The sequence below is a fragment of the Neopsephotus bourkii genome, unplaced genomic scaffold (genome assembly GCF_033783945.1).
Source record: "Neopsephotus bourkii isolate Nb327-2 ecotype Australia unplaced genomic scaffold, CSIRO-AGI_Nbou_v1 NB_832, whole genome shotgun sequence".
NCBI classification, from domain to species: Eukaryota; Metazoa; Chordata; class Aves; order Psittaciformes; family Psittacidae; genus Neopsephotus; species Neopsephotus bourkii.
This window is the reverse complement of record NW_026901328.1, coordinates 145,958-172,656: the sequence shown is the minus strand read 5'-3', so window position 1 is coordinate 172,656 and position 26,699 is coordinate 145,958. Positions and strand designations below refer to the sequence as shown.

The following is a 26,699-nucleotide window of genomic DNA, read 5'->3' as shown; positions in this document are numbered from 1 at the left end:
TTCCCTTCCCTTCCCTTCCCTTCCCTTCCCTTCCCTTCCCTTCCCTTCCCTCTCCCTTCCCTTCCCTCTCCCTTCCCTCTCCCTTCCCTCCTTCCCTTCCCTCTCCCTTCCCTCTCCCTTCCCTCTCCCTTCCCTCTCCCTTCCCTCTCCCTTCCCTCTCCCTTCCCTCTCCCTTCCCTCTCCCTTCCCTCTCCCTTCCCTCTCCCTTCCCTCTCCCTTCCCTCTCCCTTCCTCTTCCTCTCCCTCTCCCCTGGCAAGAACGAACCCGAGCAACCAATACCCCCTAACTCAGCCGCACAGCCCCCAGAGGGCCCGGAGTAAGGGGAAGTGCGGAGCATAGGACTCCACCCCCGGTCCTCCCAACATCCGGGTTCCTGTCAGCCGGCGGCGCGCCGTCGTCCGCTCCGTGGCTCAGGGAGGCAGAGGAGCAGGGAGGAGGCAGCGAAGATGGCGGCGGCGGGGAGAGCCGGTTCTTTCGGCTCTTCTTCGTCCGGGCTCGGTTCGGTTGCCGGTTTTTCTGCCTCTTCGTCAGCCACTACGGCCACAACCAACAACAACAATGCGGAGCTGCGGGCAGGCTGCGATGAGGACGATGGGCAGAACCTCTGGTAACCGCCCGCCCCGCGGTCAGGCAGCTGGCTTTGCCGCCGTCGGCGCGGCTCCGTGCCCTCCGGGGGAGGTGGGAGGTGGGGTGGTTAATCCCCCCTGCTGGCGCTCGGCCCCTCTCAGTCACTGAGCTGAGGGGCAGGAGGGGCTCCCGCCGTGCCCACACCACACCCCCCCCGCCCAGGAGGTACGGGCAGCGCCCTCCTAAGCGTTGTCTTCTTTCCGCGCCAGGTCGTGCATCCTCAGTGAGGTGTCCACGCGGTCCCGCTCCAAGCTACCTTCGGGGAAGAACGTCCTCCTGCTTGGTGAGGAAAGCATCCTGATCCCTTCCCTGCCGCACGCTGGCTTGCTCCTTCACCCGCTCTTGAGCGTCTGGGGCTTCTCCTTTTTCGTGCTCGAAGGGGGGTGGTGTCGGGACTGTGATGGTGGGGAAGGTGCTGGCTTAACCCTTTAGCTCCTTCCCTTGTATATTTTTCCTTCATTTTGAATATCCAGCATCTAGAGATGCTTTAGATATCCCCTTCGTCATGGGTGCCTCGCCATAATACCCTTACTATCCTCCCCCCACTCTAGCTCCTTAGGTAGACATGGCTTGGAAGGCTGGTTTCTATTGTCTTTCTCCCCTGATGAGTGTTGAGTTCGGGGACCTGTTACGAGACCTTCCCCATTCGTGCAGCTGGTGCTGCCTGCTGGTCCTTAGGGTGTGCCATGCAGACACAAAAACCGCTTCCGTGGCCCCAGCGGTGTCAATGACGGATGCTGCCTGTTGGCCGGAGGGCGGAGTAAACTGTATGGGCGTGTTGGCTGTGTCCTGCCCACACGCACCCAGCTTGTCAGCAGCAATATCATCAGCAAGTTGTGCGACGGCAGCAGCAGCGGCAGCGTTTGGCTGCTGGCTTTTATTGTGTTCTCTTATCTCCAACCAGTGCGTTAGTGCAACCTCGCGTTTGGCAGAGTTAGGAGTAGCAGAATGGGACTTTGGTAAGACAATAATGAGAGACACAGCTATTTTTCAATGTTGAGAAGGAAAGAGAAGTAATGATTATGTCAAGCAAAATCAAAAACTCTGTGGAGGAGGGGGAGAAATGGATGCTCCCAAGTGTATGTGTGTTAATTACTACTATATATATGTCTGAAAGACTAGTAAACAATACTACCAGTAGACAATTCAACCTCCCTGTCCCCAGCAAGAGTTATGAATTGTTAGTATTTGGAAATCTGCCTAAAACCCAGTAAAGATATTCATGTGGACCCTATGCACACTATGATTCTGTGTAGTCGTGTGGTTTATACCCTTTTGAGGTTTTTAAGTTAGGTTTTTTTCCTCCATAATCCTAAAGCAATCACTGTGACTCTTTTCATCCAGTTTTGATAAGCTGAGTGACTTAAAACTGACCATGATGAAGAAGACTGTACAAGGGTGGTGGGATGGTTTAGTGAATCTGTTACAGGACTTGCTAGCCTTTAATTTGTTGGCCTTTATGTTACATGATTAAGTAGGATATTGAGATTGGAAGTTCTGTTGGTATTAAAGAAAGGAAAGATTTCATAACCATTGACAGATTTTATGTGATATTTTGAAATTAACTTGGATAATTGTCCTTGTTGAAGTTGGAAGATTCTTCTTAAAACTGCAAACCTTGACAAGAGTATGCTCTTGTCATACAGAGATATATACAGAGAGAGAACTCTGTAGTCAGGCAATCCTTAGTACTCAGTAACTTAAGACCATGCTTCCTTCAGCACTAGAGGCAGTACAGACCATAGAATACTTCTAAATGCTTATTTAGTTTGTGATGTTTAATTTGTTCTATAGAAAAAATTCTTTTTACCTGTTTATATAGAGCTTACAGAGTTATTTCCTTTAATTTTTTTTTCTTTTTTGATGCATTTTTTAAAAAGACTGGCAGATTTGTAGAAGAAATTCTGTTTCTTTCTCAGGAATCACATTTTTTAGAAGTCCACAGTCCAAGGGAGAAAAAACAGTTTGTCATGTGTTTAGGGGAAAAATCATCAGATGTGAGAACTGGCCAGTAAGGACCATGGCTGTGTTCTTTGTGAAGATACCTAATCCATGTGCTACACTTTGCTGCTCACTTACAAATCCTGGTGCTGCTCCTGAAGCACACTGGGACAGGAAGATGAGAGCTCTTACGTATTCTGTGTTGGACAGATCCAGTATGTGAAGTTCTGTCTCTTCAGGCTCTTGAGCTGTGTGTTTGCAACTTTTGTTACCTCACATTTCTGCTGTTTCTAAGCTCTCTTCCTTTAGTTTGTGCTGGCTTTTGTTGTTAACATAGATCACTTCTTGCCATGACTATTTTTAGTTTCGTTGTTCTTGGAATACTTTTAAGCAGGAGTTGTAAAGCTGGCCGGGGTCTTGATGGTTTTAGCTGGTTTTGTGGTAGGTAAACATTTGCAGTATAAACAGTTATATTGGTCAAACTTCCCAGCTGAAACATGAGATGTAGTGATAAATGAGTGCTTATTTTCAATACAAACTGCATTAAACAAAGAAAATCCTCTAGGCCTTCAACACACCTCACCACACCCCTGTCCAAAGTCAAACCCCACAGAAATACCAACCAGAAAACCCCATCATTTGTAGTTTTTTTGTTTGCTAGGGCAAGTTTTCTAATTTGCCTACAGAATTTATATTTTTCAAACCCTTCATGTACTCGTATGCCCAGTTGTTCGGGAACCTAGCTGTGTCTGGCATGCTAATTCTGTTATTTCAGTCTTTATTTTTCAGCTATGTTAACATCACATTTTTAAGAACCTGGTGTGGTGGTTTAAGCCCAGCCCGTAACTCAGAACCATGTAGCCACTCACTCACTTCCCCCTCCCCCCACTCCCCAGAGAGCTTAACCCAGGCCACCTGGAAAGCAATTCAAGACATCGCAGAAATAACTGAAGGAAACTGGAATGCCAAATATTAATCTCTAGATATGGCATATAGTTTTGTGAAATGAAGGTTAATGTCTAATTCTGGCAATTCTCTGCTCAAAATCAGCCCCCCCAATTAATTAACTTACAGTTCTACTTCTCCAAATTGTTTCACTTATAGGTATTTCTTCAATACTATTTTCGTATGAAGACTTTAAACTTTGATTGGCACCATGTGTAGCATAAAAGGATTTTTCTGTTCTTGTATGAACAGATAATAGAAATGCAAGCTTTCCTAACTTTTCTGTAAGGCAGGGATGCTCTGATTCCTGGGTAGCTTTTCATAGTGACCATATCTACCTCATTTAGTAAACTATTCCAGCAGAAAATTTAAGGTGCTTTCTTAAGGAAATTAGGTGCTCTCAGTAACATTTCTAGCTGGTTTTTTTACAGATAGCCAAAGAGTGTGGCTTTCTTCTTGTTGCTGGGTTGTGTTTGGTTTTCTCTTTTTTTTCTCCTGGACTGTCTCCCCTTCTCACTTGTGTAACAAAGGTAGCTGATCAGATGAGATGCTTTGTGCTGAGCTTCATGAGAAAACTGATGCTTATAACTGGAACCTTTCTTGTTCATTCCCTTGCTGATGTGTCTGAACCAGCAAGTAGAATAGAGGGAGCAGCTAAAAAGTTGTCATTGCAGGTTATGGATGGAATCCATCATGCTTGGAGGCTTAGATGCAGAGGTTCGAGCTAGTCATTTATGCAGTAAACTGCAGCATGCATTCAAGCAGTGATGGTCAAAGTCGTTCAGGCTGCACAAGAAAACAGGCTCCCAGCGTGCATGTGAGTAGTTGCTTTCTATCTGGCTCTGTATTTCATTCACTCCTCTCTCTGAAGCATAGTAGATTCTTGGCCTGAAATTCTAATGATGTCAAACATGGTGACACATGTATACCTGACTGCAAGTGCACACTTATGCTTCTACTGCATCACCAGCATTTTGGTTTTATTCACGCATTTTACCTCACTTGATGACAAAGACTTTGAGTTTAGAGGGCAGTAAGCATTCAACTGCCTTGTGTCCGTGTTTTCTGTTGACCCCAGACATCTCAGTCTTCAGGGCCAGGCCTGTTTATTTGAATCTTTGAGCTCTGCTCCTGTCCAGTAACTGTCAGGATGCCGGAGAAGAAGTTTTCACAATCTACAGCTAATTTACAGATACACTTTTCTATGTGTACGTGTATTGGGAATGGCTGTTGCTGTAGAAAAATGGTGCATCTTGAAGAGCAGTTTTAGCTTGCTGCTTTCTTTTAGTGGACACATGCAATATAGTGAACTTCAAAATTAAGTTCTGATACACCATGAGAGTATATACAATCAATATAAAAGCTGCTTGCTTAACTTTGTACTCAACACTAGGAAAAGTAAATTTTCCTCTTTATTTTTCCAATTGGTATAGCTGAAAGTTTTCCTGTGATCATTTTGTCATTACAGCTGATGACACTGTTGATATTATTCATCCCAAATTACAGTCTGTTGATCCTGTCCATATTGTTCATCCCAAATGTTCCTTAATTCTCTAGTACTGCAGAAGTCAGATTTTTTTCCTCTTCTTGCTACTTCTTCACCTTCTACAGGCTATGAAAGGCTTCCAAATATAGCCAAATTATGTTTCAATCAGCAGAGTTATGCTGCGAAAGTGTCAATTGTTTTGATGGTGCATTGACCTAGATAAAATTCTATTTTGCTTGTTTTGCAGTTATGTTTGTTTAGAACTAAGTAGTGCTTCTTCATAATATCCTTCCTACTGGAATACCTTTCCAAAAAGCCAGAGTTGCATGGATGTTGTGTAGTAAAACTTACTTAGCACAGTTATTGAATTGCATTTACTTTAATTTGCCTCTGCTTTGCCAGAGGTGCTGATGATTACTGGGTATTTCTCTGAAATAGCTCCAAAGGTGAGGAATAGTGGAAGGAATTGTGCTTCTGTGTTTTCCAGTCAGGTTACTGGCAGAAGTACCAATAAAGATGTCCCTTTAATAGCAACACAGGACTATTCTGTTTTGGTAGCAAACATGGACAAAATACACTGGATCATTTACTGCTGTGTAAAAGGAAAGAGATGTATGCTGTTCATATTCTCTGCAACATTTGGTTTTCTCTGTCTGTGGGTTTCTCCAAGCATAAGTAACACTGTTACTCCTGTACCTGTTTTCACAGTCAGACTGTGTATTCTTGTGGTGAGGACTTGACAAAAGGCATGCTGGAACAGCTGTTTTCAGTCTGCTTTCTATCATGTTGTAATGCAGAAGGGCAATTAAGGTGCTCTTTGGAAAAGTAATTTCATCTTTCAGTGCTATAAAGTTACCAAATAAATCACATGTGAGGGCAAAGACTTACCTGGTAGAGTAAAACAAACTTAGAGGAGGAGAAGTTTTTTTGTCCAATGAGTAAATCATAATTTAATGACAAGTTATTTGAGGATTTAATATGACCTCCTTATTGTGAACTTCCATGTTGTTTGGAGGGATTGTAGAGAAGGATCACATCAGCATAATTAATTTTGTTCTTCAGTTCTCTGAAAGCAAACTTATTTTGACTTACCCCAATTATTTGGGCTTTATTCTGCAAAAGGCAGTCTTCGGTTAGTATAGTATGTGTAAACAAGTCTCTCCCACTAATGTGTGGCTGAGTAGAGGGTTATTAACTTCTCACAAGTTATTAACTTCTTATTAATCACAGTTATTAACTTGTAAGAAGTATTTTATATTGAAAATAACTGTAGTACATATGCATTTGGTTCTGGTAGGAAGAAGGCTGTTACATTTCCACTCTACTGCATTAGGATTCAGACATTCCACATGGTGCAGAATAGAGACTACTCTCTGATTCTGAGAAGGCAGAATTATGTCTGTCCTGGAGGTAACACAATGATTAATTTCATATACAGACTTCTTTGAGAAGTAAGAAATGTCTTGGTTTAAGACAAGTGAAAATCTACTTGTTTTCATTTTCTAAACTGAAAGAAATATGGAAATAGCATGAGTAGTAAATATTCTTAGTTTTAAAATGTTCAGTTGGAAGTTTAGCAAAGTTCTGTAACGGAGAGCCTAACTTCTCTCTAACGTAATAATTTATGGTTGAACAGTTCAAGTAGCAGTTCATAGATAAGGGCCTGCTTGCCTGCATTCACAGAAGGCAATTCATCCACCTCATTGCACCTTCCCATCTGTGGGCGCCCGTTTTGCTAGATTTGCTATTGTAGCAGAACATTCAGTGATACTCCATTTTCTGTCTCAATAAACATGCCTGGAGTAGTGAGAAGGAAGGAGGCTGGGCAGGCTTTTGTATTATGGCTTCAGATATCTTTGAGGGCAGCAACAAGAAGGATGTCATCAAACTCTTTTGTAGGCAGAGCAGCACCTTTGACAGAGAAGGCTTGACAACCACTGCCCCAAACTTGAGCTCCTCAGAGAGGTGAAGTGTAGCAGCATGAGGATAACAATGAAACAGCTTTTTTTTTCAGTCAAGTATAAGACTTTCCATTTTGTTAAAAAGATGGTAAAATACTGTGTGTAAGCAGATTGGTTTGGCTTTGTTTCAACTGCTTCCTAGCCTGGCTTTTCTGCAAAATTTAATCTGTTGTCCCTCTTTTACTTGTCTTCAGCTTTGTTATGATACTTGTAGCAAGCAGTGCTACACATCTGCTTCCTCACTGTTGTATTAATTTGTGAGTGCAGTTTAATGTAATGAGGAATTTTAGTTCTTTAGGATTTACCCTGGAAGAGGAGGACCTTGTATGTTACTTGCAAAGGAAGTATTCAGGATCTTAAATGCGCATCGAGCTACTTGATTTTTATTCTACTTTGCTATTCTATATTTAAAACCATGTGTAAGAAATGCTTTGCTCTGTAAGCTTATGTACGGAAGTCAGTTGTTAATTTGATTGTCACACAGTTAGAAATAAAGAAGCAGCTAAAGGATTTTCCATCTCAGTTTTGGAGGAAAGAGGAGGATGATGATGACTCTTTCTGAAGGTGCATGAGGCTCTGTTAGATAATTGCTTCAGTAGCACTTAAAAATAATTCTGTTCCATAATTTTAACATGCAGTGATGTTCAGATCTGGGGAATATGAATCGCAGAATCATTAGGGTTAGAAGAGATCTCTGGAGATCATCTAGTCCAACCCCCCTGCCGAGCCCGGGCCACCCAGAGCAGGGGCACACTGCCAGCTCATAGTCAACTTGTCATTAACTAATACTCCCAGCTCCTTCTCAGCTGAACTGCTCTCTAGTAGGTCGGCCCCTAACCTGTACTGGTACCTGGGGTTCTTTCCTCCCTAGGTGCAGTACCCTACACTCACCCTTGTTGAATCTCATTAGGTTTCTTTCTGCCCAGTTCTCCAGACTGCTGAATGACAGCACAGCCTTCAGGTGTATCAGCTGGATACCAATACATTTGCAGCTATCACAATTTCAAATGCTATCTGCAAGACACTAAAAATGGAAAGTAGAGGTGGATGGAACCTCAAGTCTTTGCAAGTTCTCTCAGCCAAGGCAGTCATCTTTTCCTAATATTTTGAGAATTGTGTGGGCAAAAAGGAGGAAATCCTGATGTTGTGTAGGATGGTCCTAGTTTTACTTTCTGACAGTTTTTTCCAGAATATTGACTCTAACATGGCTTACATTTGTTGAGAACTCTGGATCTGTGGAACAGGGCATGTTTGGTTAGGCAGCTGTCTTGCACCATTGGAAGTGAGGTGTTCTATTTGTATATTAGATGGTTTATGCATTGCTAGTTTGTTTTGGACCACTTGTTGGTATTGCTTCTGACCCTTTTCTCCACAGATCTCTTGGTTTTTCTTGCATCATCTACAAGCCACACTATTATTCTCCTATACCCGAATAATTAATGAAAAAAGTACCCATCCTTTCAAACATCAGTGATGTGTCATTCTGGCTTTCTAGTGAATGATGAGTATTGTTTTTGACATTCAGTAACTTGTATTAACTGACAGTTATGTCTGTCAGTGATCCACCTACCTGTTCTTGGTGGGTATTGAAATGGGTGGATATTTGCTAAGGAGAAGGCAGAAAAGAATCTTCTTCACAGAACAGATTAAATGTAAGTAATTCTGCGATGCGTGTCTGAAACGACTACTGTGTGTGCATGTGTCCAAAGGTACTAATTTTATGTCAAATCAACTTGTCTTATGCTGTATTGATAACTTCTTTGTAGGGTCTGAACATAATTACTGGAAAACTTGAGGAGGGAAAATAAAATTCCAGCTCTCAATTTACCATAAGACGTTAACAGTATTGAACTTCAGTTCACTTTAGGCATTTAGAAATGCTGGGCTGGGGAGGAAATCACACTACACAAGCATGATAAATAAGGACCTTGTGGGATATTAGCATGAACACTTCCAAACAATCAAGTTGCATATATAGTAGCATTATTTTAAGTATGATTAAGTTTGATTTAGACTGCTGAAGTGTATCTTTTGTCATGTTTATAACTTTTCATAACCATAGATGTTTCTTAACCCCGTAAGTCGTAGCCACTTTTGTAAAGAACTGGCAGATGTACTTCACAGAAGATGCTAACCTTTCCCAGCACAAACAGCTGTAATCTTTATTGCCACCTATGTGAAACAGACTGATATGCAAGAGAAGTCAGCTGTTCTGAGAAACTAGGAAAGATGTTAAGTGCAACCCCTCTTTAAAAGGAGTAACAAATTTAGTTTTGTCTTACCTTTTGAGCTTTTTATTGGCACAAAGTAACTGAAGCTGTCTGTTTAAAAAGGTAAAATAACACAATGAATTACACAGAAATTGGGGCAAAAGTAATGGCAACTTCAGCAGCACAACATGTCAGTGCAGCAGCTCTTAATAAGGTCTCCCAGTTATTAGTAGATGGCAAATTTAGGAAGCTTGAATAAGTACTTGGGTAAGGGCAGAGGAAGAATTGTAATTCATCTCCTGTGATGAAGCTTGAACTCTTCACTGCTTGGGCAGAATTGTTATTTAAGAGAATATTATCACAAGAAGAATAGTTTGATGTACAAGTAGAAAATAGATGTGCTTTCCAAAGCTTATTTAAAAATAGCTATAGCTGTTTACTTAGGTGTGTGTTGATTTAGTATAGTTAAGGAACTACCAAACAAACTCTTAAATGTTGAAGAAGTTAGACTGATACAACTTCATTTTTCACTTAAGTTCTCTATACTTAACCAGATTGTAACCTTCAGTTCTGGTCTTGTTTTTCTTTCTTTTATTATTTTTTTAATTAATTTATTTATTTATTTTTAAATGGGAGGGACAAAAAAACCCATTTCATTCCATTGAGTAAAATCCTCTGGGCTACATAGAGTAAATGATCTTATGTTTTCTGCCAGCTTCTACACTATTAGTGAAATCTGAAAATAAGGCTGAACTCTAAACTGAAGACTTCGTGGTAATCTTGGGAATGATATGTTGAGTAAACTCAAAATCAGTCCATGACAGTATAATTATTCTGCTCTCTTCTGTGCTTGTGTCTGTAATCTTTTTAACATAGACATAATGTTGTCTACAAGATCATGATCAGTTTTCTTAAAGGGAAACCTTCATTACAGTTAGCAGTGGAAATTACTGTCCTTGAACTCTTTGTTGTATAGTTAAGAGCAAGTGTTTATACTCCCCTGGGCAGGAGAGACTTGAAGAAAAAATACTCAGGCATAAAACTGATAAGGTGCTTCTAACTTGTATGTGAGTTCCAAGGATTTTCTAATGTCTAACTGTTATGTACCCATCATACTGCCAAATTCAAGTAGCAGTACCCCTCTTAATGTCCAAATTCAGCTTGGTTACTCTTTCAAACTGGAAAAACTGCATGCAAAGTTGTAATTAGAAGTTTTTCAAGAAGAGCCTCTGGCAATAGCTGAGGTGTTCACACTGCATGTGCTTTAAGGTTTAATGGTTATCCCAGTTCCCATTGAAGGAGTGAATGGATTCAGATTGCAGGCTTGTCACTGTGTGTGGACCTAATCACACATGTACTGTAAGGCAAGAGGCTTACTGTCACTCCTTTGTAAGATTTCTTTAGACCTGTAACAGAGAAAAGATTCAAAGAAATCAACCCATATAAGCTAAGGAAACAGATTTGCCTTGCTCAGCTTGATGGTGTGTGCTGTTTGATAGGAGAGAGTTGCAAATAATACATTTCTGATTGCAAGATGAGCTTACTGTGGCATGAGCTCTACTTTAGAATTGAAAGACTGTAATTGTTTGTGGTATTTAACTACTCCTTAAGGTATCTTTTTAAAGATACATATAAGAGCCTAATTCAGATATGATAGTGACAGAATTGTATTTATCAGTAATTAGAAGATTTGAAGCTTAGCCATGTGTTCTGAGCAGATGGCTGAGTTGGGCAAAGCCCACTGTATTTCAAAGCTTTAATGAGCTCAGTTACCCTCTTAGTATATGGTTTCCTTCTTTCCCCAGGTGGTTTTTAATATGTAACTGTGAGTAAAGTTTGATGTAACTTCTGTCTCTCCAGGTGAAGATGGAGCAGGTAAAACTAGCTTAATAGGAAAAATTCAAGGAATAGAGGAATACAAAAAAGGAAGAGGAATGGAGTATTTGTACTTAAACGTGCATGATGAAGATCGAGATGGTAAGTTTTTATTTCTAATAATATCTTAAACCAATTTGAAAGAAAAATCAGGAGTGTAATACTTGGAATGACAGTGGGATGTTTTTCTTTCTTTATAAGTTGCAGGAGTCCAGCTTAGGTCACAAGTAATTTGTATCCTGAGGAAGTTTCTTAGTGTAATTCCTTTAGTATATGCCATGAAGCAGTCAAAAGAAAAGGCTGGGGAAAAAAATAAGAGCAGGGAAGCAGTCTTAGCTGCAGTGTTCTGGATAGGTGCATATTCCTCAGCCCTAGAGGAAAAGGTGCTCTTACCTTGCATCTCAAATACTGTAGCAAGTATTTTTCTGTTTTTGAATATACAGAGAAGCTTTTGTCCTGGTGGTATGAGAATCTGCAAGATTATGTATCATAAATTGATACATAGGAAAATATGCACAGTGCTAAAGGAGATTTAAAAAACAAACAACAAAAGACCCCCAAACCACCAACACAAAAATTTGGAGGAAAGAGAAATAAGTAAAAGGTGTATTTCAACTGGCTTGAGTTTGCTTATGGCTAGAAGATAAAAAAGATGTTTAAGATCCTGCCTCAATATACCTGCAGTTATGGGATTGATATTTACTGCTTATATATGGGGAAACAAGGGAAGGAGTATAACCAGGTTCTGTAGAGGTGCAGTGAATTATCTAGATGGCAATACTTAGTGGGCTGTGCATAAGGACATACTGGGAGCTGTGGAGAAAAATGGGAGCTCTTGTCTTAACTGTATGACCAAATACAGATAGAAGGAGAAGCAGAACCAGAAGTTGGACCTTTCCTGATTCCCATGTCTGGCTGGTGGTCTCCAAGATGATTTGACCAGGGTTAAGAGGATTGGGTGTTTGCTGTCTGGGGAGAAAAAAGCAGTGGGATAGGTCTGTCTGTATGGTGATTGGCGGATTGCAAATCTGAAAAAATAACTTTATCCATAAAGTCCATCTAAATAATGAAAAACTTGCAGTTCTACTCCAGTTTTCTGAAGGGCCAAGGTACATTCTGTACTTCAAAAAAACCTATAGGTGTATCACATTGGAGTTTTGAAGGGGGGATGGCAGTCCTTGAACTGACCAGGCAAAGGGCTGAGAAAGGGTGGCTTAGTTCACCCAATTCTCCCCTTCTGAGTTGCATCTTGAAGAAAACTTTTTCCATCTCTAAACTGGTGAACATTAATTTTGGAAATGCCGAATGCTGTCTCTGGATTCTCACTTACAAATAATGAATTTAACATCTTCATTTACCAGCCATTAAACATCAGGGTCTGGAAGACAAGGAGCTTGTCCCCAAAAGCTGTAGTTTGCTCTGTTGCTATGCATTTTAATTGATTGATAAAACAAGTCAGCTGCTTTCTTCCTTATATTTTATATGTCTGAAGAAGATTTAATAGCTCTGTTATGTAGTGGACTGTTTCTAGTAAGTCTCATAAAATGTTTTTCCTTTGTAGACCAAACAAGATGTAATGTATGGATTTTAGATGGTGACTTGTATCACAAAGGTCTTCTTAAATTTGCAATGGAAGCAAGCTCTCTAAAGGACACTCTAATTATGTTGGTAGTAGACATGTCTAGGCCTTGGACTGCACTGGATTCTTTACAAAAATGGGCGAGTGTTGTAAGAGAACATATTGACAAGTTAAAAATTCCTCCTGAAGAAATGAAAGAAATGGAACAGAAGTGTGAGTATTCTGCAAATATGTAGGAATCTATTTAATCAAATATGCTTAATGCTTTCTGCACCATTTAATCTCTCCATTACAGTTGTTTTCATGCTTTGAAAATGTTACTTAAAATTAGGAGTTACCAAGCAAGTCAAGCTTCAGATAAGTCTCAATATGTGAGTGATACTGGTATTTCTTTTTAACGGAAGTAGGGGTGGAATTTAGGGGTGGAAGGTTTCAGAATGAGCAGAGCTGATTGTACATTCTTGCGTCTTACAGCTTTTCTAGGTAAGATTCTCGAAGCGAAAAAAAAAAGAAAGCTTCTTAGCTTTCAATTATTTATGTATCTATTTTAAAGGCAAATCACTGCATCAGCTTCTTAACTGTTCCTGTAATTAGTCAATCTAGAGAAACTGAGACCTGTTCTCTGCCTACCAGAAGTGTAATTGTTGGGAGGATTCATGACATTGCCCTAATGTGTGGGCCCTTTCAATTTGAAGAGTTTTATCATTATTATTGACAGTAATGCAGCTGTAGTTTTGTTTTGGCATAGATATGATCTAGCTTTTTGTCCTCTTAGTTTTAAACATGCAGAACACAAAGATTTTGCAGGATTCCTTAAGCTATATGACTGAACTCACTAACATAATTCCATATTACTTCTGGGCAGCCTCTGTGTTTCCCTGAGGGTACTAAGACATGAGCCTTTGCTGTTCATCTCTCTGAATCACTACAAGGAAGAGTGTTTGAGAAAGCCATGGGTTAAGATCAAATAGCATGATTAAACTTTGTGAGTAAGTCTGAAGTTGCTCTCTGGAACTGTATGTTCTTAAGCAGTTGACTGCCAGTTTGCTGAATAGCTTTTTCAGCAGTGAAAGTTGTAGCTCTGCTGTGATAAAGTAGTCCATGAGGTGGCAGTTGTAGATACTCTGGGGGGAGTCTGCTTATTCTTTTGAGAGACAGATTCTTTTAAGGGAAGTATCATCCCTGAGAATCGTATTTTCCACAAGAAGAACTTGTGTAGGAAGGAGGAGCTGAGAAATCCTGGATGTGTTTTTTGGTTCTGTTTGGTTTGTTTTCTAGGAGTGGTGTAGGTGTGTACATATTGAACACCTTCCAGACAGTTTCAGGATAGGATTTTACTGGATGAAAGCAGTAAGGATGCAACATGTCTGTTATCAAAAATGTGTAGCTGAGAGTTTTCTTCTTTACTCATGGAGTGAGCGGAACAGTGAAACTCTATAAAATCCAGAAAATGTGATTGAGTCAAGAAAAACAGCTACTCATTAGAAGTTTTGTCTGCTCTGTTGTTCTTTTGTCATCTGCTTAATTCTTACAGATACTGATGGTATGCGACTTGGGTGTAAGAGAAGCCCTGGACACAATCCAGATATGACTGGAAGCTGCTTTTGTTTTGAACTCTTGTAATGTGGCTTCACGCATTGCTAGGTGGGCAGCAGCCTGATATTGCCAAGAGGAGGAGGGAGGAATCTTGTTTGCCTGACTTCTGGCTGTATGGTCCTACTTAATTCTTGTGCCAGGCTCAGTGCTCCTGAGAGGCTCCTGTGAGCTGACTTAATGTGCTGACAGGACTGAAATCTACTGAGGGTTTGTGTGTGTAGTTTTCTGGAGGTGTGCTGCTGTTTTCCTGTTCTAGCAACTTCATTCTACTTATAAACAGACCCTGTGTGGAACAAGACTGGTATGGGAAGGCATTAGGAGATACCTACCAGCTGTGTCTGAAAGGTTGGAATAGCTCTTCCTGTTACAAAATTCTTCTGAGCCTTGTAGCCTGTTCACTTTAATTGTGAAGAAAGCTTCTAGCGCTGCAGTAGTGTGACTTTTATCTTAGGCATGTAGTTTTCCCAAAGCAGACAGGATGCTGTGTAGGAAAGGCTCCCTAGAGTGGCTGGCGTATCATGGTAAGAGCTCTGCATTTAAAACATGGTTAATTTGGGAGGCTTGGAACTCAGTCCAGACTGAAGTAGCAGCATTCCCTGAACATAAGAGCCTAAGTTGTCTGTTCAAGTAGAAATGATAATCAGTGCATGTGCTTTTTGTTACTGTAAACTCAAAGAAAATCTGTGGAAAACTTGAATAATCTTGGCGTAATACATCTTTTTCTCTAAGGTGCTGAAATAAGTCTTGCTCTGGTAATTCAGCTAACACTTTGCTAGGTATGAACTTGGAGGGTTTCAATCAGTTTAGTGAAGGTGTAGCAGTGGATAATGTGAATCAGAGGAAAGCAGTGAGAATGTACTGGAGTACTTAGATGCTAGTGGGCACAACGCAGCTGATTTGTCTTAATCCCTGATTTTTTTTGGCTGAATTGGGGTGTGCTACTCGTGGAAAAGTAATCAGTAGTGGGGTTTGGTAGAATGCTGTCTGTTAGGTGAAACAGGACAGTTGGTGTGAAATGCACAGATGTTTTATGCCTAATACTCCATCCCTGATTATAGGAATAGAAAGTGACCATGTGATTATAGTGTTTTGGGTGTGTGCACTGGAACCTGACAGGAAAAAGTTAGCCACACTTGTTAACTTTATCTTTTTTTTTCTAATTCTTGTTATACTCTGACTTGCTCTCTTGCTAAATTTTAAGTAGTGTCTGAACTATTGTAAAAGCATACAAAATATTTCATATGGTATTAAGTAATTCTAAAGCTAGTTAATAATTCATGTTTGTGTATTCCATTCTTTTTACTTATTACTACTGTAGGTTCACTGTACAGAGAGAGGGAAGTGAAGGGGTTTTAGGTAAAACCTCATGCAGAAGCAGCTAAGCTGCTGTGTAACTCTTAATTCTGTTAGTTGTAACAAACCATTCCATTAATTTTGCCAAGAAAAATGGAACAAAACATTTCAAACAATAATAGTTAATAGCAACTGCCAAGTGGTTCCACAGTGGTAAAATAAAAATGGTTCAATGCTGTCCTTACAGGTGGTCTTACGTGGTCGTGTTCCTCTAGCTACCTGTCAAGCAGATTTCAGACTTACTAGTCTTGTGCTCTCTTGTGCTGCACAAACAATAGTTAGTACTTGGTGCATGCTTAACTTTTTAATGTAAAGAAGCAGGAGTATTATACAATCAACAGTGCTAGAGCTCAATGGAAGTAAAAATCATTGTTGAATGATCAAGTAGCTGATCTGTTAATATAACTTTTTTTACTTTCAGTGGTAAGAGACTTCCAGGAATATATAGAACCAGGCGAGGATTTTCCAGCTTCTCCACAGAGAAGAAATACTTCATTACAGGAAGACAAAGATGACAGTGTGATTTTACCCCTTGGTGCAGATACACTAACATGTAACTTAGGCATTCCAGTAGTAGTAGTTTGTACAAAGGTTTGTTCCACATTTCAGTTCTTTTGCATATTTTATTTAAGCAACTTTGTCAATTACGGGTGGAAAGCACTTGGTTATTTTTCATTCTGAGTACCTTGCATAAGAATTCTTTAAAAATGTGTAACGCTGAAGGGTGGTTATCTTCAGAAAGCCCCCATTGCATGTCATTTTGGGATTAATTTTTCGTTTCATTCTACCACTTTTAAAGGAATTGAGAAACACGTCAGATCTAGTTTTCCTCACAGAAGTGAGCTGGTCAGTCAGCAGCTAGGATTCCCCTTGATCTCCACAGTCCTTGTGATTCTGCAAATAGTGGTTTGGTAGGGTTTTTTTTTTTAATATTTCAGATCTTTTTCTGAAGATTAATATATTTGAGGGCTCTAGTTAGTTAAGTGCTGCTACGTTAGCTTTCCTCAGTTCTTGGGATGTTTCTGTGATCTCTTTCGCTTTTTGTTAGATATGTAACTATATTCTTAGCCATACCTTTAGATTGTTTTGTTGATTAGGTTGTTTTTCCCACCCCAGTTCTCATTGGCATTAAGCATACTGCATCTGCAGCCTCTGCTGGCCCACAGTGAAAAGCTAAACCTTTTGATGAATATATTGTTCCTTCACTGGAATGCAAACTTTCTCATTTGTCTTTTTTTCATCTGCTAGTTCTATTATGTACTTTTTTTTTTTTTTTTTCTGCTTCCACATTTCTTGATTTTTGCCTCCCTTTGCCAAAAGGGAGGTTAGTAACTGGATAAAAAACCCCCACTATGTCCTGTACTACCACAGTGTGTAAAAAATACATTTGGAGGAAAATGATGGTGTCATTCAGTAGGTCAGTCTTTCAACAGAGACTTTTGAGTTGCTGCTTTATGGGGGAGTGAATGAAAAATGACAATCCCTTGAACTCCCAAGTTAGGGCTGATCACATATATATTATATATTATTTAAAAAAAATTAAATTATGCTTTTAAACTATCTTAGCAGGTTTTGGTTTTTTTTCTGCACCACTGCCCCAGTCCATCCCCCTTGTCCAGCTATGAACTGGATGTGTAGCAGCACTGCTATTTCAACAGGTAACTGAAAGTGGTGTGTTCATGTTGTGTGTTTTGATAGTGTGATGCCATCAGCGTTCTGGAAAAAGAACATGACTACAGAGATGAACACTTTGACTTCATTCAGTCACATATCAGACGGTTTTGCTTACAGTGTATCCTTTATCACATCTTAAAGATGATAATGAGTCAATTATGGCAAGCTTAAAAGAGTATTTGCACCTGGACCAAAGTAGAATGCAACTTCTTTACTGTAGCTGGCAGTCTGCTTTAGTTACACTTGCAAGCAATATTGAATTCAACTTTTCTGTTTTTTTTTTTAATTTTGGTTTGGTGGGATTTTTTTAAAGAGCTGCAAGAATCTAGTGTGTCCCCTTACCAAGAATGTCTTTACTTGCCATGTTTACTTTCCATGTTTGGGAGTCACCACATCTTGCTACCAAGTTCCCTCAAATAACAAAAGATAATTCATTTAAGTATGATCTTGCTTCAGATGCAAATAAGGCATGTTCTTTTCGACCTAAATGTGCAGTCTCTTCAGGGTTCAGTAATTGCACAAGATAAGGTGATAAGGACGCCTGGACACGTTCCTGTGTAACCTTATCTAGGTGTTCCTGCTCCGGCAGGGGGATTGGACTAGATGATCTTTTGAGGTCCCTTCCAATCTCTAACATACTGTGATACTGTGATACTGTGATAAGGGAAGGGAAGAAGTGTGAATTGCTGTAGGAAAGATCCACTGGCTTCTCTGTGTTGCTACAGAGACAATGCACATAAACAGTAATAGCACAGCAATGGCTTTTAAACTTTTTTAAACAAAATGTATAAAATTCTGTTGAGTGTTTAGTCAGCAAGACATGCTGAGATCTAGATTTGTAGATGACGGAAACACACATGCATCGTGTCATAATAATTTGTGCTTTGATAAAGGGAAGTGTAAATGCAATTGGAGAGACCACACTTAACAGATGGACACATTAGTTCAAGAACCTGAGGACTCAGTTGAGCACTAGGATAGCACTTCCTTCAATGGACTTCAAAGACCTAATTTTTCAAACTGGAATTAGGGATAATTGTGATAGGTCTTGTGGATGAAGAATGAAGAATGCTAGTAGGAATTAGTCTCTGTAATAGTATATACCATGTACAACTTGGAGTTCTATTCTAAACATCACTGAATGGGAATCAGATCCCACTATATAACTTTCTTCTAGAATTTGAATTATATGCATGTAGAAATACATTTGGGGGGTTGGCATTTTTATAATCCCAAAGTAAAAATAACTCAAAATTTCCCTGGCTGATTTTATTAATCCTGTGCATAAACTGTGTTAATTTGATACTGAACCATGTTGGAATATAAGCGCTCCCTTGGTCTTTTAGTAACTGATATACAGCACAATTTGTTTGCCTTCATTTTGTTTGAAAGCAGGTCCTCCCCTAATTTGAAAACTCAGGTGGGGAAGTGGAAGGTCTTTGGCATTTCTGAAGCTGTATTAATGCTTCATTAATGCTGTAGTGTCCCTGTTGCAGGGTGTGCTAACAACAAGATATAAGGCTATGGCATGAACATCTTTCTTCACTAAAAGCAGAAGGCAGTTCTGAAAGTATCGTAGTGAAACTGTTGGTATTACGGGCTTTGAAAATGAGAAAAGCCTGTGCTTTACTCTAAAAGTGATGGCTGAATTGGCCTAAAACAAATGCAAAAGATTTAAATTACTAAGTAGCCTATTTAAAAAATCTAAGTGTCAGGAGTTGTTTGACTTACTTGATCTTGTATTCCCCCTCTAAATTCTACAAACTAAATAACCTTTAAACTAGCAAAAAGAAAGTCACTTTAGTATCTCTTACTAGCCACTAAACTGAGTTTTCTTTAACAAGTTTATTCAGATGGGGCAGCACTTATTTACACTTCTGTAAAGGAGAACAAAAACATTGATTTAGTGTATAAATACATAGTCCAGAAGTTGTATGGATTTCCTTTCAATGTTCCAGCTGTTGTTGTGGAAAAAGATGCAGTATTTATGTAAGTTACCTGCGTTATTATGTTCATATGAGTATGGAATGTATTTTTGTAATTTAGAACCATTTAGAACTCTTTTTGTTTCTGCTTTCTTAAGTTCCGTAACATTCTCATGAACTGGAGTCTGGTGAGCACCAGTGGATTGAGGTTACAAATATTTGCTGCCCCAGAGAGAAATGTTAACCCAGGGATTTTGTTCCTATCTGTTATGGTGAACCAGTCCCTGACTATCTGTACAGACCAACATTAGCCCTCACAGGAAAGCAGGAGCTATGAGAACTTCTCTGGCTTTGAGTTCTGTACACTTCAGGATTGCATCCAAGATCAGCCTGAAGTAACAGAATTTAAAGCTAAATAATCCTTCATCTAGTCCTTCAGGTTGGGATAATGACAAGAAGATAGGAATATTGCACGAGAACTTTCAGACACTAAAAGCAGACGACAACTTTGAGGATATCATAACAAAACCACCGGTGAGAAAGGTAAATTGAAATGTTTTGGCATTCAACTTCTTGTCTGTTTATTAACCTGTCAGTTTTTTGACTGTTTCTCTGGGACTTTGCTTCCAGTTTATCATAAGAGTGTGATGAACTGGGGTGGGTGTGGGGGTGTGTGTGTGTGTGTGTGTGTGTGTGAAATGAGGGGGGTCCTTATTTTGTCTTTATTTTTTAATTTTCTTTCATCCTCAAAAAATCCTGTATTCTTGTTCTGTACAGCTCTTCTCTACCTTACACTGTTGTGTTGGTTTTGGTTTTTCCTGCCACTGTTACATTATTCAAGACTACAAATAGTTTGCTTTTAATACATATTTTGTATTGAACAGTGTAATTTAACTTGGCCAGGTTGAGTTAGTATTTTTTAAGTACACTATATTTTTTGCTCCAAGTTGCCCATAACTTCATAATGCTTTCTGCTGGAGTATTTAAAATAAAAAATCTTGAGGCAGTGTAAAATGAAAAATAAGCTTGAGAAATCAGGTTCTACCTATTCAGTATATTTTCTGTCATACTATTTAACAAAAGGTTTTGGCAGAACTGCCTGAAAACACATGTGAGGTGGTTGAATAAAATGCCAGCAGCAGTGGACCTCAGGCATACAAAAGTTACTGAAGGCAACTATTTCTATGGCTTTTTCTAACAAAGCTAAGGATTTGGGACTAGTCATATTTCCAAGTGTGAATTATTTTAGCTGAGAAAAAAAATACTGTGTATTTTCTGCAGTCATCAGGGGAAGAGTCAGGACATACATAGTAAATACAACTGACGAGGTTTCTTTGCATGCTTATACACTTCAGGCCTGGGTTATAAACTTTGATGTTGATATTTGCTGTGCTTGTTTTGTCAGGTTTTGTGGTGAGCTTATTTGTAGGGAGAGTGCTTGTGATTTGATGCTTACAACTGGGATCTGAGATGTCTTTGTCCAATTTACCTGCATTGCATTAGACTGGTATATGAAGAGTCACTTTTTCCATAGTTATCTATAAACCATTATCAAGGTGGGGCCTCTTAAGATAGAAGTGAGCATGCTGCAGAAGGTGGGATCTGTCAGTGATTCTTATTGATCCCAAGACCCCTGAATGTGCCTTGTAACCACTTATGTTGTTCTTCTTTCAGTGAACAATTTAATGAACTTTTTAATGGTCCTTTCTACAAGTACATCTGGAGACTTATGCCTGCCAGGTCAAAGTTGTTAATGATACTTGAATTTGCTCCTAGTTAACTGAGCTTAAATGGAATCATGAGATAGCAGTCTTAAATATAGGAAACGTGGTCTGCAGTAAATGTATTTCACAAACTTCATTATTGAAGGCCTTGGTTGTATTCAGCAAGGGGTATCAAAGGAAATAATTGTCTTTCTTTCAGTCAGAATGATGTTAATGTTTTTTGTATTGCAGTTTGTTCATGAAAAAGAAATTGTAGCTGAAGATGACCAAGTGTTTCTTATGAAGCAGCAGGTAACTTTTTGTCTATAAAACAAGTATGCAGTGTGTCACTTAACAATGTTCTCAATAGAAATTTTGGGTTGTATTCTTAGTCACGATAATATCTAACAATACATGGCTTTGCTTGGTTTTTTTGCAGTCACAGTTGGCGAAACAACCACCTACTGCTGCAGGAAGGCCAGTGGTTAGTAACAAAACTTAAATATCATCACATGAACATGAATCACTTTCATATATACAAAGGGTTGCTTGTTTTAATTGCACTGTCAAATATTCTTCAATCTAATTTTTTTAAACTACTTGGTATTTAAAGTCTACATTGTATACTGCTCTAGAATAATGCTTCCTCACAGCTAGTCATGACAGCTTGTATTGACAGCAAGGGCTACATGTCATGGCTTTATTTTTCATGTTAGAATGCATCCAAGCATTTAGTTGACTCCCACAGTCTCTCTAGGAATATTAAGACTCTAGCATAAATGTTAAGGTCAAATGAAAACTATATAATCTACATTTAAAATACAAGCAAAATAACTAAAAAGCAAGACAAGTTTAATGGGGAGCATGTGATCTTACAAAGGTAGCTTCATTTTTTTAGATGAACTGCAAACATGACTTGTTATTCTTGAAATAATGATTTTTCTCCTGGGCTGCATTTAGTCCTTCCCAGAGTATTGGTGGTATGTGGTGACTTCCCAAGAAATTTGGTGTAGTTCATCTATGATCTAATTAGTGCCATTGTCATTATGATTAGAGGCACTACTGAGTAACAGATAGGGGTTCAGGTTTCTCATAAAGTGAAAAGCTTCACTAGTGCTTTAGTTTTACATAAAGTTAATATTGTTAAGAATGCTACACAAGTGTGAAAGCTCATACACAATCAGCAAAATGGAATCCTGTGTCCTTCCAGTTGCACAGGATACTATATTATTAAAACAAAAAAGATTAGGAATGAAGAAATAACTGAAGTCTTCATTTAATGTACACTTACACTGCATGGTTTAATTGTGTAGCAGACTGACCTTTGGAAATGCTTACTTTTTTGCATAGGATGCCTCTCCAAGAGTCCCTGGTGGATCTCCTAGGACACCAAATAGATCCGTAACATCAAACGTTGCCAGTGTTACACCTATCCCTACTGGGTCAAAAAAAATTGATCCTAATATGAAAGGTACCTTTTCTTATGAGGGCATAAATGTAATAGGGAAGTAAAATAGGTGCTTTGCCTGCTCTTTAATGTGCTCATTTAGATTAATACGCTAAATCAGAATTTGCTTAGAAAATCTGTTTTGTCTTGAGTTTGGTTTTTTTCCTCCCTCCCCTTGTAGCTGGAGCTACTAGTGAAGGAGTCCTGGCCAACTTCTTCAATAGTCTCCTAAGCAAGAAAACTGGTTCGCCTGGTGGCCCTGGTGGTGTTGCTGGCAGTCCAGGAGGAGGTGGTACCGGAGGTGCTGGCAGTAACTTGACACCATCAGCAAAAAAGTCAGGTATGCTTAATGATAGAATCAGAGAATCATAGAATAGTTAAGCTTGGAAAGGACCTTAAGATCATCGAGTTCCAACCCCCCTGCCATGGGCAGGGACACCTTGCTCTAAACCGTATCACCAAAGGCCTCGTCCAACCTGGCTGTGAACACTGCCAGGGATGGAGCATTCACAACCTCCCTGGGCAACCTATTCCAGTCCCTCACCACCCTCACAGGAAAGAATTTCCTCCTTATATCCAGTCTAAACTTCCCCTGTTTAAGTCTGAACCCATTACCCCTTGTCCTGTCACTACAGTCCCTAATGAAGAGTCCCTCCCCAGCATCCCTATAGGCCCCCTTCAGATACTGGAAGGCTGCTATGAGGTCTCCACGCAGCCTTCTCTTCTCCAGGCTGAACAGCCCCAACTTTCTCAGCCGATCTTCATATGGGAGGTGCTCCAGTCCCCTGATCATTCTCGTGGCCCTCCTCTGGACTTGTTCCAACAGTTCCATGTCCTTTTTATGATGAGGACACCAGAACTGCACACAATACTCCAAGTGAGGTCTCACGAGAGCAGAATAAAGGGGCAGGATCACCTCCTTCGACCTGCTGGTCACGCTTTTTTTGATGCAGCCCAGCATACGGTTGGCTTTCTGGGCTGCAAGCACACACTGAAGCTGGCTCATGTTCATTTTCTCATCAACCAGCACCCCCAAGTCCTTCTCCTCAGGGCTGCTCTGAATCTCTTCTCTGCCCAGCCTGTAGCTGTGCCTGGGATTGCTCCGACCCAGGTGTAGGACCTTGCACTTGGCATGGTTAAATTTCATGAGGTTGACATCAGCCCACCTCACAAGTGTGTCAGGGTCCCTCTGGATGGCATTCCTTCCCTCCAGCGTATCAACAGAACCACACAGCTTGGTGTCATCAGCAAACTTGATGAGGGCGCACTCAATCCCACTGTCCATGTCAGCGACAAAGATGTTAAACAAAGATAGAAGATTAACTCAATCTAAATTGAGAGTGGTGGATCATCCCTAGTAGTATGGTTTCTCAGAAGTATAAACACTATTTAACTGAATGTTTGATGGGCTGTAGGATTTGGTTTTATTTCACAGCAGTTTGGTGTTGCGTTTTTATGGCACTCTCGAGAGTCGGGAAAAACTTCATGTAGCTCTTTAAGCATGAATTGAGTCCACACAAGTTCTTCATTTTGCCTTTTGATCCCTACCATCCCAATAGTATGGGTTATGCTATAAGCCAGTTTTAATATTATTCAGATACACTGCAACTGAAATTCAAGTTGATTTTTGTTAACAATACGTATATTTACAGACTGTCAACAAACTGAAAGCCTTCATCACATCAGAGCTAGATCACTCCATGAAAATTTAAAATTATTTTAATGCTTACTGTATTTTCTGTTGATAGCCTTTTTTATATGATGTGATTATTGATTCAAATTAAGCAAAAAATGCCTAATAGTGAGTGCTCCAATGCTAGATGCAAGACTACTCTGGTGCTTCTTGATATTCCAGATTAAAATGTTTCTGTATTATATACATACCTATACTGATACCTTCCCTACTGACTTCCCCAGAGGGTAGCAGTGCAGCACCTAGGTGAGAACACTGGTGTTCCGTTGGTACTTGGCGTTAGTGCTTACTTTGATGTAGTAAGAACAAACACTTCCCACTAATGTTTTGTGTAGACTGATTATTTTTTTACATGTGTGCGCTTCCTTTTTTTAAATGTGAAGTTCAGTTGGCTGGGTAAAGTTTGAGCACTCCTGAGCCTGCTTGCAGGCCAAGTCCACAGTGCTGGTCTGAACTGCACATGGAGATTGTTCATACAAGTGCTGCTGATGCCGAGAGCTCCACTGCAGAATCAGTGCAGGTGGAGGCAGCACTCCAGAAACTGATTGTGTTCAGAGCCTTGGCAGGAACTTCAGGAGCAGAATTAAACTATTAAGAAGCAAAAATGTTCTCAGACATTTCCTAATATGCAGCAAATTTAGGCTTAGGGTGTAGCTGGTTTATGTCACAAAGGATTAGGTTTTCAAGGAATTGCCATAAGTTTGGCTTAGCCTCTTTGTCTGCCATAGTATGTGCTGTCTTGTGATTAGTGTCATCCATGCCACTCATTCTTCGAATCTGGAAATTAGCTGTTAAAACAGTAGTTTGGGATTTGAGAATTACTTTTCCCCTCAGCAGCTATGGGAAAATCCTCTGCTGGTATATTAGCTGCTTTGATTCTGATACAGTATTAGCTTTCATTAAAGGATTTGAAGAGCAGCATAGTACATTAACAGTTCCTGTTAATTTGCATCTTCAGAAAGCATGCTGGGACCCTGCTAAAACTCCATGTGGGTCAGAATTTTCCTTCACAGCTTGAGATATGCACAGCTCGAGCACACGTTACGGCATTAGACTCTTAATATTCTGCACTGCCTTTTTCCATATTTTCTTCTTCATTCTTGTGGTAGAACCTGGCAGGATAAAAACCTAAACTGGAGAATAAGAGTTAAAATGGTGGCGGGCGAGGGGGAAGTGGTGTGTGTTAAGTTTGGATCAGGTCTGAGTGTGACTGCAGAGATGTCTGTGCCATTCCAAGTTAGGGGGCAAGGAAGTGGGTGGGGAGAGAAAGGGATTTGCCACCTGCAGGTCTGTGTGCACCTATGAGCAGCAGTGTCAGGTCTGCACTGACCACATACGCTGAATTGACTTCACTGGTCTGTGGTGATATCCCTGATTTACATTCAGAATTATTTAAAACACATACGATGCAGAAAATTGTGTAGGAGTGCTCACCTTAGTAGACTTCTGTATTTTATACTTTAACTCTTCATATACTGATAATTAATATATAATTATGGAAGTTTCTTTGAGAAATCGAAAATTCCAAAGGCTGAGACTTTCTCTCTACTGTTTCCTTTATTTCTTTGGGGTTTTGGCCTTACGCCTTTACTCTGCACTGAAAATGTGCAGTAACAATAGTTAGGATTTGCCCAATTTGAGAATTAAAGATACTATAGGCTTTTCCAGAACTGTTTCATAAACATGACTGGATGATGTGCATTTATCCTATAGGTCAGAAGCCAGTTTTAACAGATGTTCAGGCAGAATTGGACAGAATTTCACGAAAACCTGAAATGGTCTCTCCTACAACACCTACGTCTCCCACAGAAGGTGAAGCATCTTGAAGACGCCAAATAAAACCAATTGTTGAGTTTTCTGGGATAATTCAAACTTGCCTCTGCCTCTTCCTTCAGTGACTGGAACTAAAGAACTGAAATATCTTTCTAAACACAGCTGATGTCTGTCTGTCTGTCTTTCATATGTGTTGCCCAACTTTACAAAAGGGAGCTGTACAGCTGGGAAACGGTTATGATGTCATGTAGGAGTACTGTCCACAGGGCAAGAATAGTAACATGATTTTCTTCTGGGTTTTGTTGAAAAGTCAGCGTAATTCTGTAAAATTGCAAGTATCTCCACTTAAGTGATAAGGCCTGTTTAGAGCAGGAAAACCCATGCACACCACAGACACTTTAATTTATGTTGATTTCCCAACCTCTTAGGCAAGTTTAAGACTACCTTAAATAGTTTAATCTCTACATGAGAGAACAACTACTGGGTTTTGGAAGAGAAAAATAACTGCACAAAGTTGTAACAACACCACATTCCAGTTATACTTGAACACTTCATTTGGAGTATGGCTTAAAAAAATCTCTTTGATCTCAACTGAGATTTACACTGTGTTCAAAAACCCATGCAAAAGCTGATTCAGATATAAGACTAAACTAGTGGCCGGAGTTTTGGGTTGGTTTTTTTTCCTCTTTGATTAATTTCAAACACTGAATAACAGATGTATAAAGAAAAAGCAGAGGTTAAATGTACATATTATCAGTATCCAGATTTGTCTATATATATATGGCTCAGCCTTAATGTCCCCCACTATGTCTCCCACATTAGTTATGGTTAAAAATTGGTCATCAAAACTGTAATCAGTTAATAAAGTATTCTCTGCATTCAAATTTAGCTAACTTTCATTGAAGCCACG

At 39.7% G+C, this 26,699-nt stretch overlaps 1 protein-coding gene and 1 long non-coding RNA gene across 4 annotated transcripts in view; one reads left to right on the top strand and one right to left on the bottom strand.

The window, feature by feature from the left end:
- Positions 1-387: 387 nt before the first annotated feature.
- Positions 388-26,677, top strand: DYNC1LI1 (dynein cytoplasmic 1 light intermediate chain 1). 2 transcript variants are annotated; one of them, XM_061355692.1, is made up of 12 exons: positions 388-608; positions 838-911; positions 11,032-11,148; positions 15,996-16,165; positions 17,273-17,366; positions 19,102-19,237; positions 19,605-19,716; positions 21,129-21,188; positions 21,316-21,360; positions 22,227-22,347; positions 22,505-22,663; positions 25,730-26,677. In XM_061355692.1, exons 1-12 carry the CDS (start codon positions 448-450, stop codon positions 25,840-25,842), a joined length of 1,362 nt encoding a protein of 453 aa, XP_061211676.1. In that variant the 5' UTR covers positions 388-447; the 3' UTR covers positions 25,843-26,677. The 2 variants fall into 2 exon arrangements, with proteins under 2 accessions (XP_061211676.1, XP_061211675.1); XM_061355691.1 differs by lacking the exon at positions 21,316-21,360 and adding an exon at positions 12,608-12,838.
- Positions 2,301-26,699, bottom strand: part of LOC133213477 (uncharacterized) — a 30,389-nt gene continuing 5,990 nt past the window's right edge. Inside the window, exons 3-4 of one of the 2 annotated variants that reach the window (XR_009725831.1) lie at positions 15,772-15,837; positions 2,301-3,059 (exon numbers count right to left, since the gene is read on the bottom strand). This is a non-coding gene — a long non-coding RNA (uncharacterized LOC133213477). Of the gene's footprint in view, positions 3,060-11,140; positions 11,347-15,771; positions 15,838-26,699 lie in introns of those variants that run through there. The other variant, XR_009725832.1, reaches the window with a different exon arrangement.

Coding starts and splice junctions, on each gene's coding strand:
- DYNC1LI1 (XM_061355691.1), top strand. CDS start 448: ATGGCGGCGGCGGGGAGAGCCGGTTCTTTCGGCTCTTCTTCGTCCGGG. Junction 609..837: donor GACGATGGGCAGAACCTCTG/GTAACCGCCCGC, acceptor TTTCCGCGCCAG/GTCGTGCATCCTCAGTGAGG. Junction 22,664..25,729: donor ACCATCAGCAAAAAAGTCAG/GTATGCTTAATG, acceptor TTTATCCTATAG/GTCAGAAGCCAGTTTTAACA.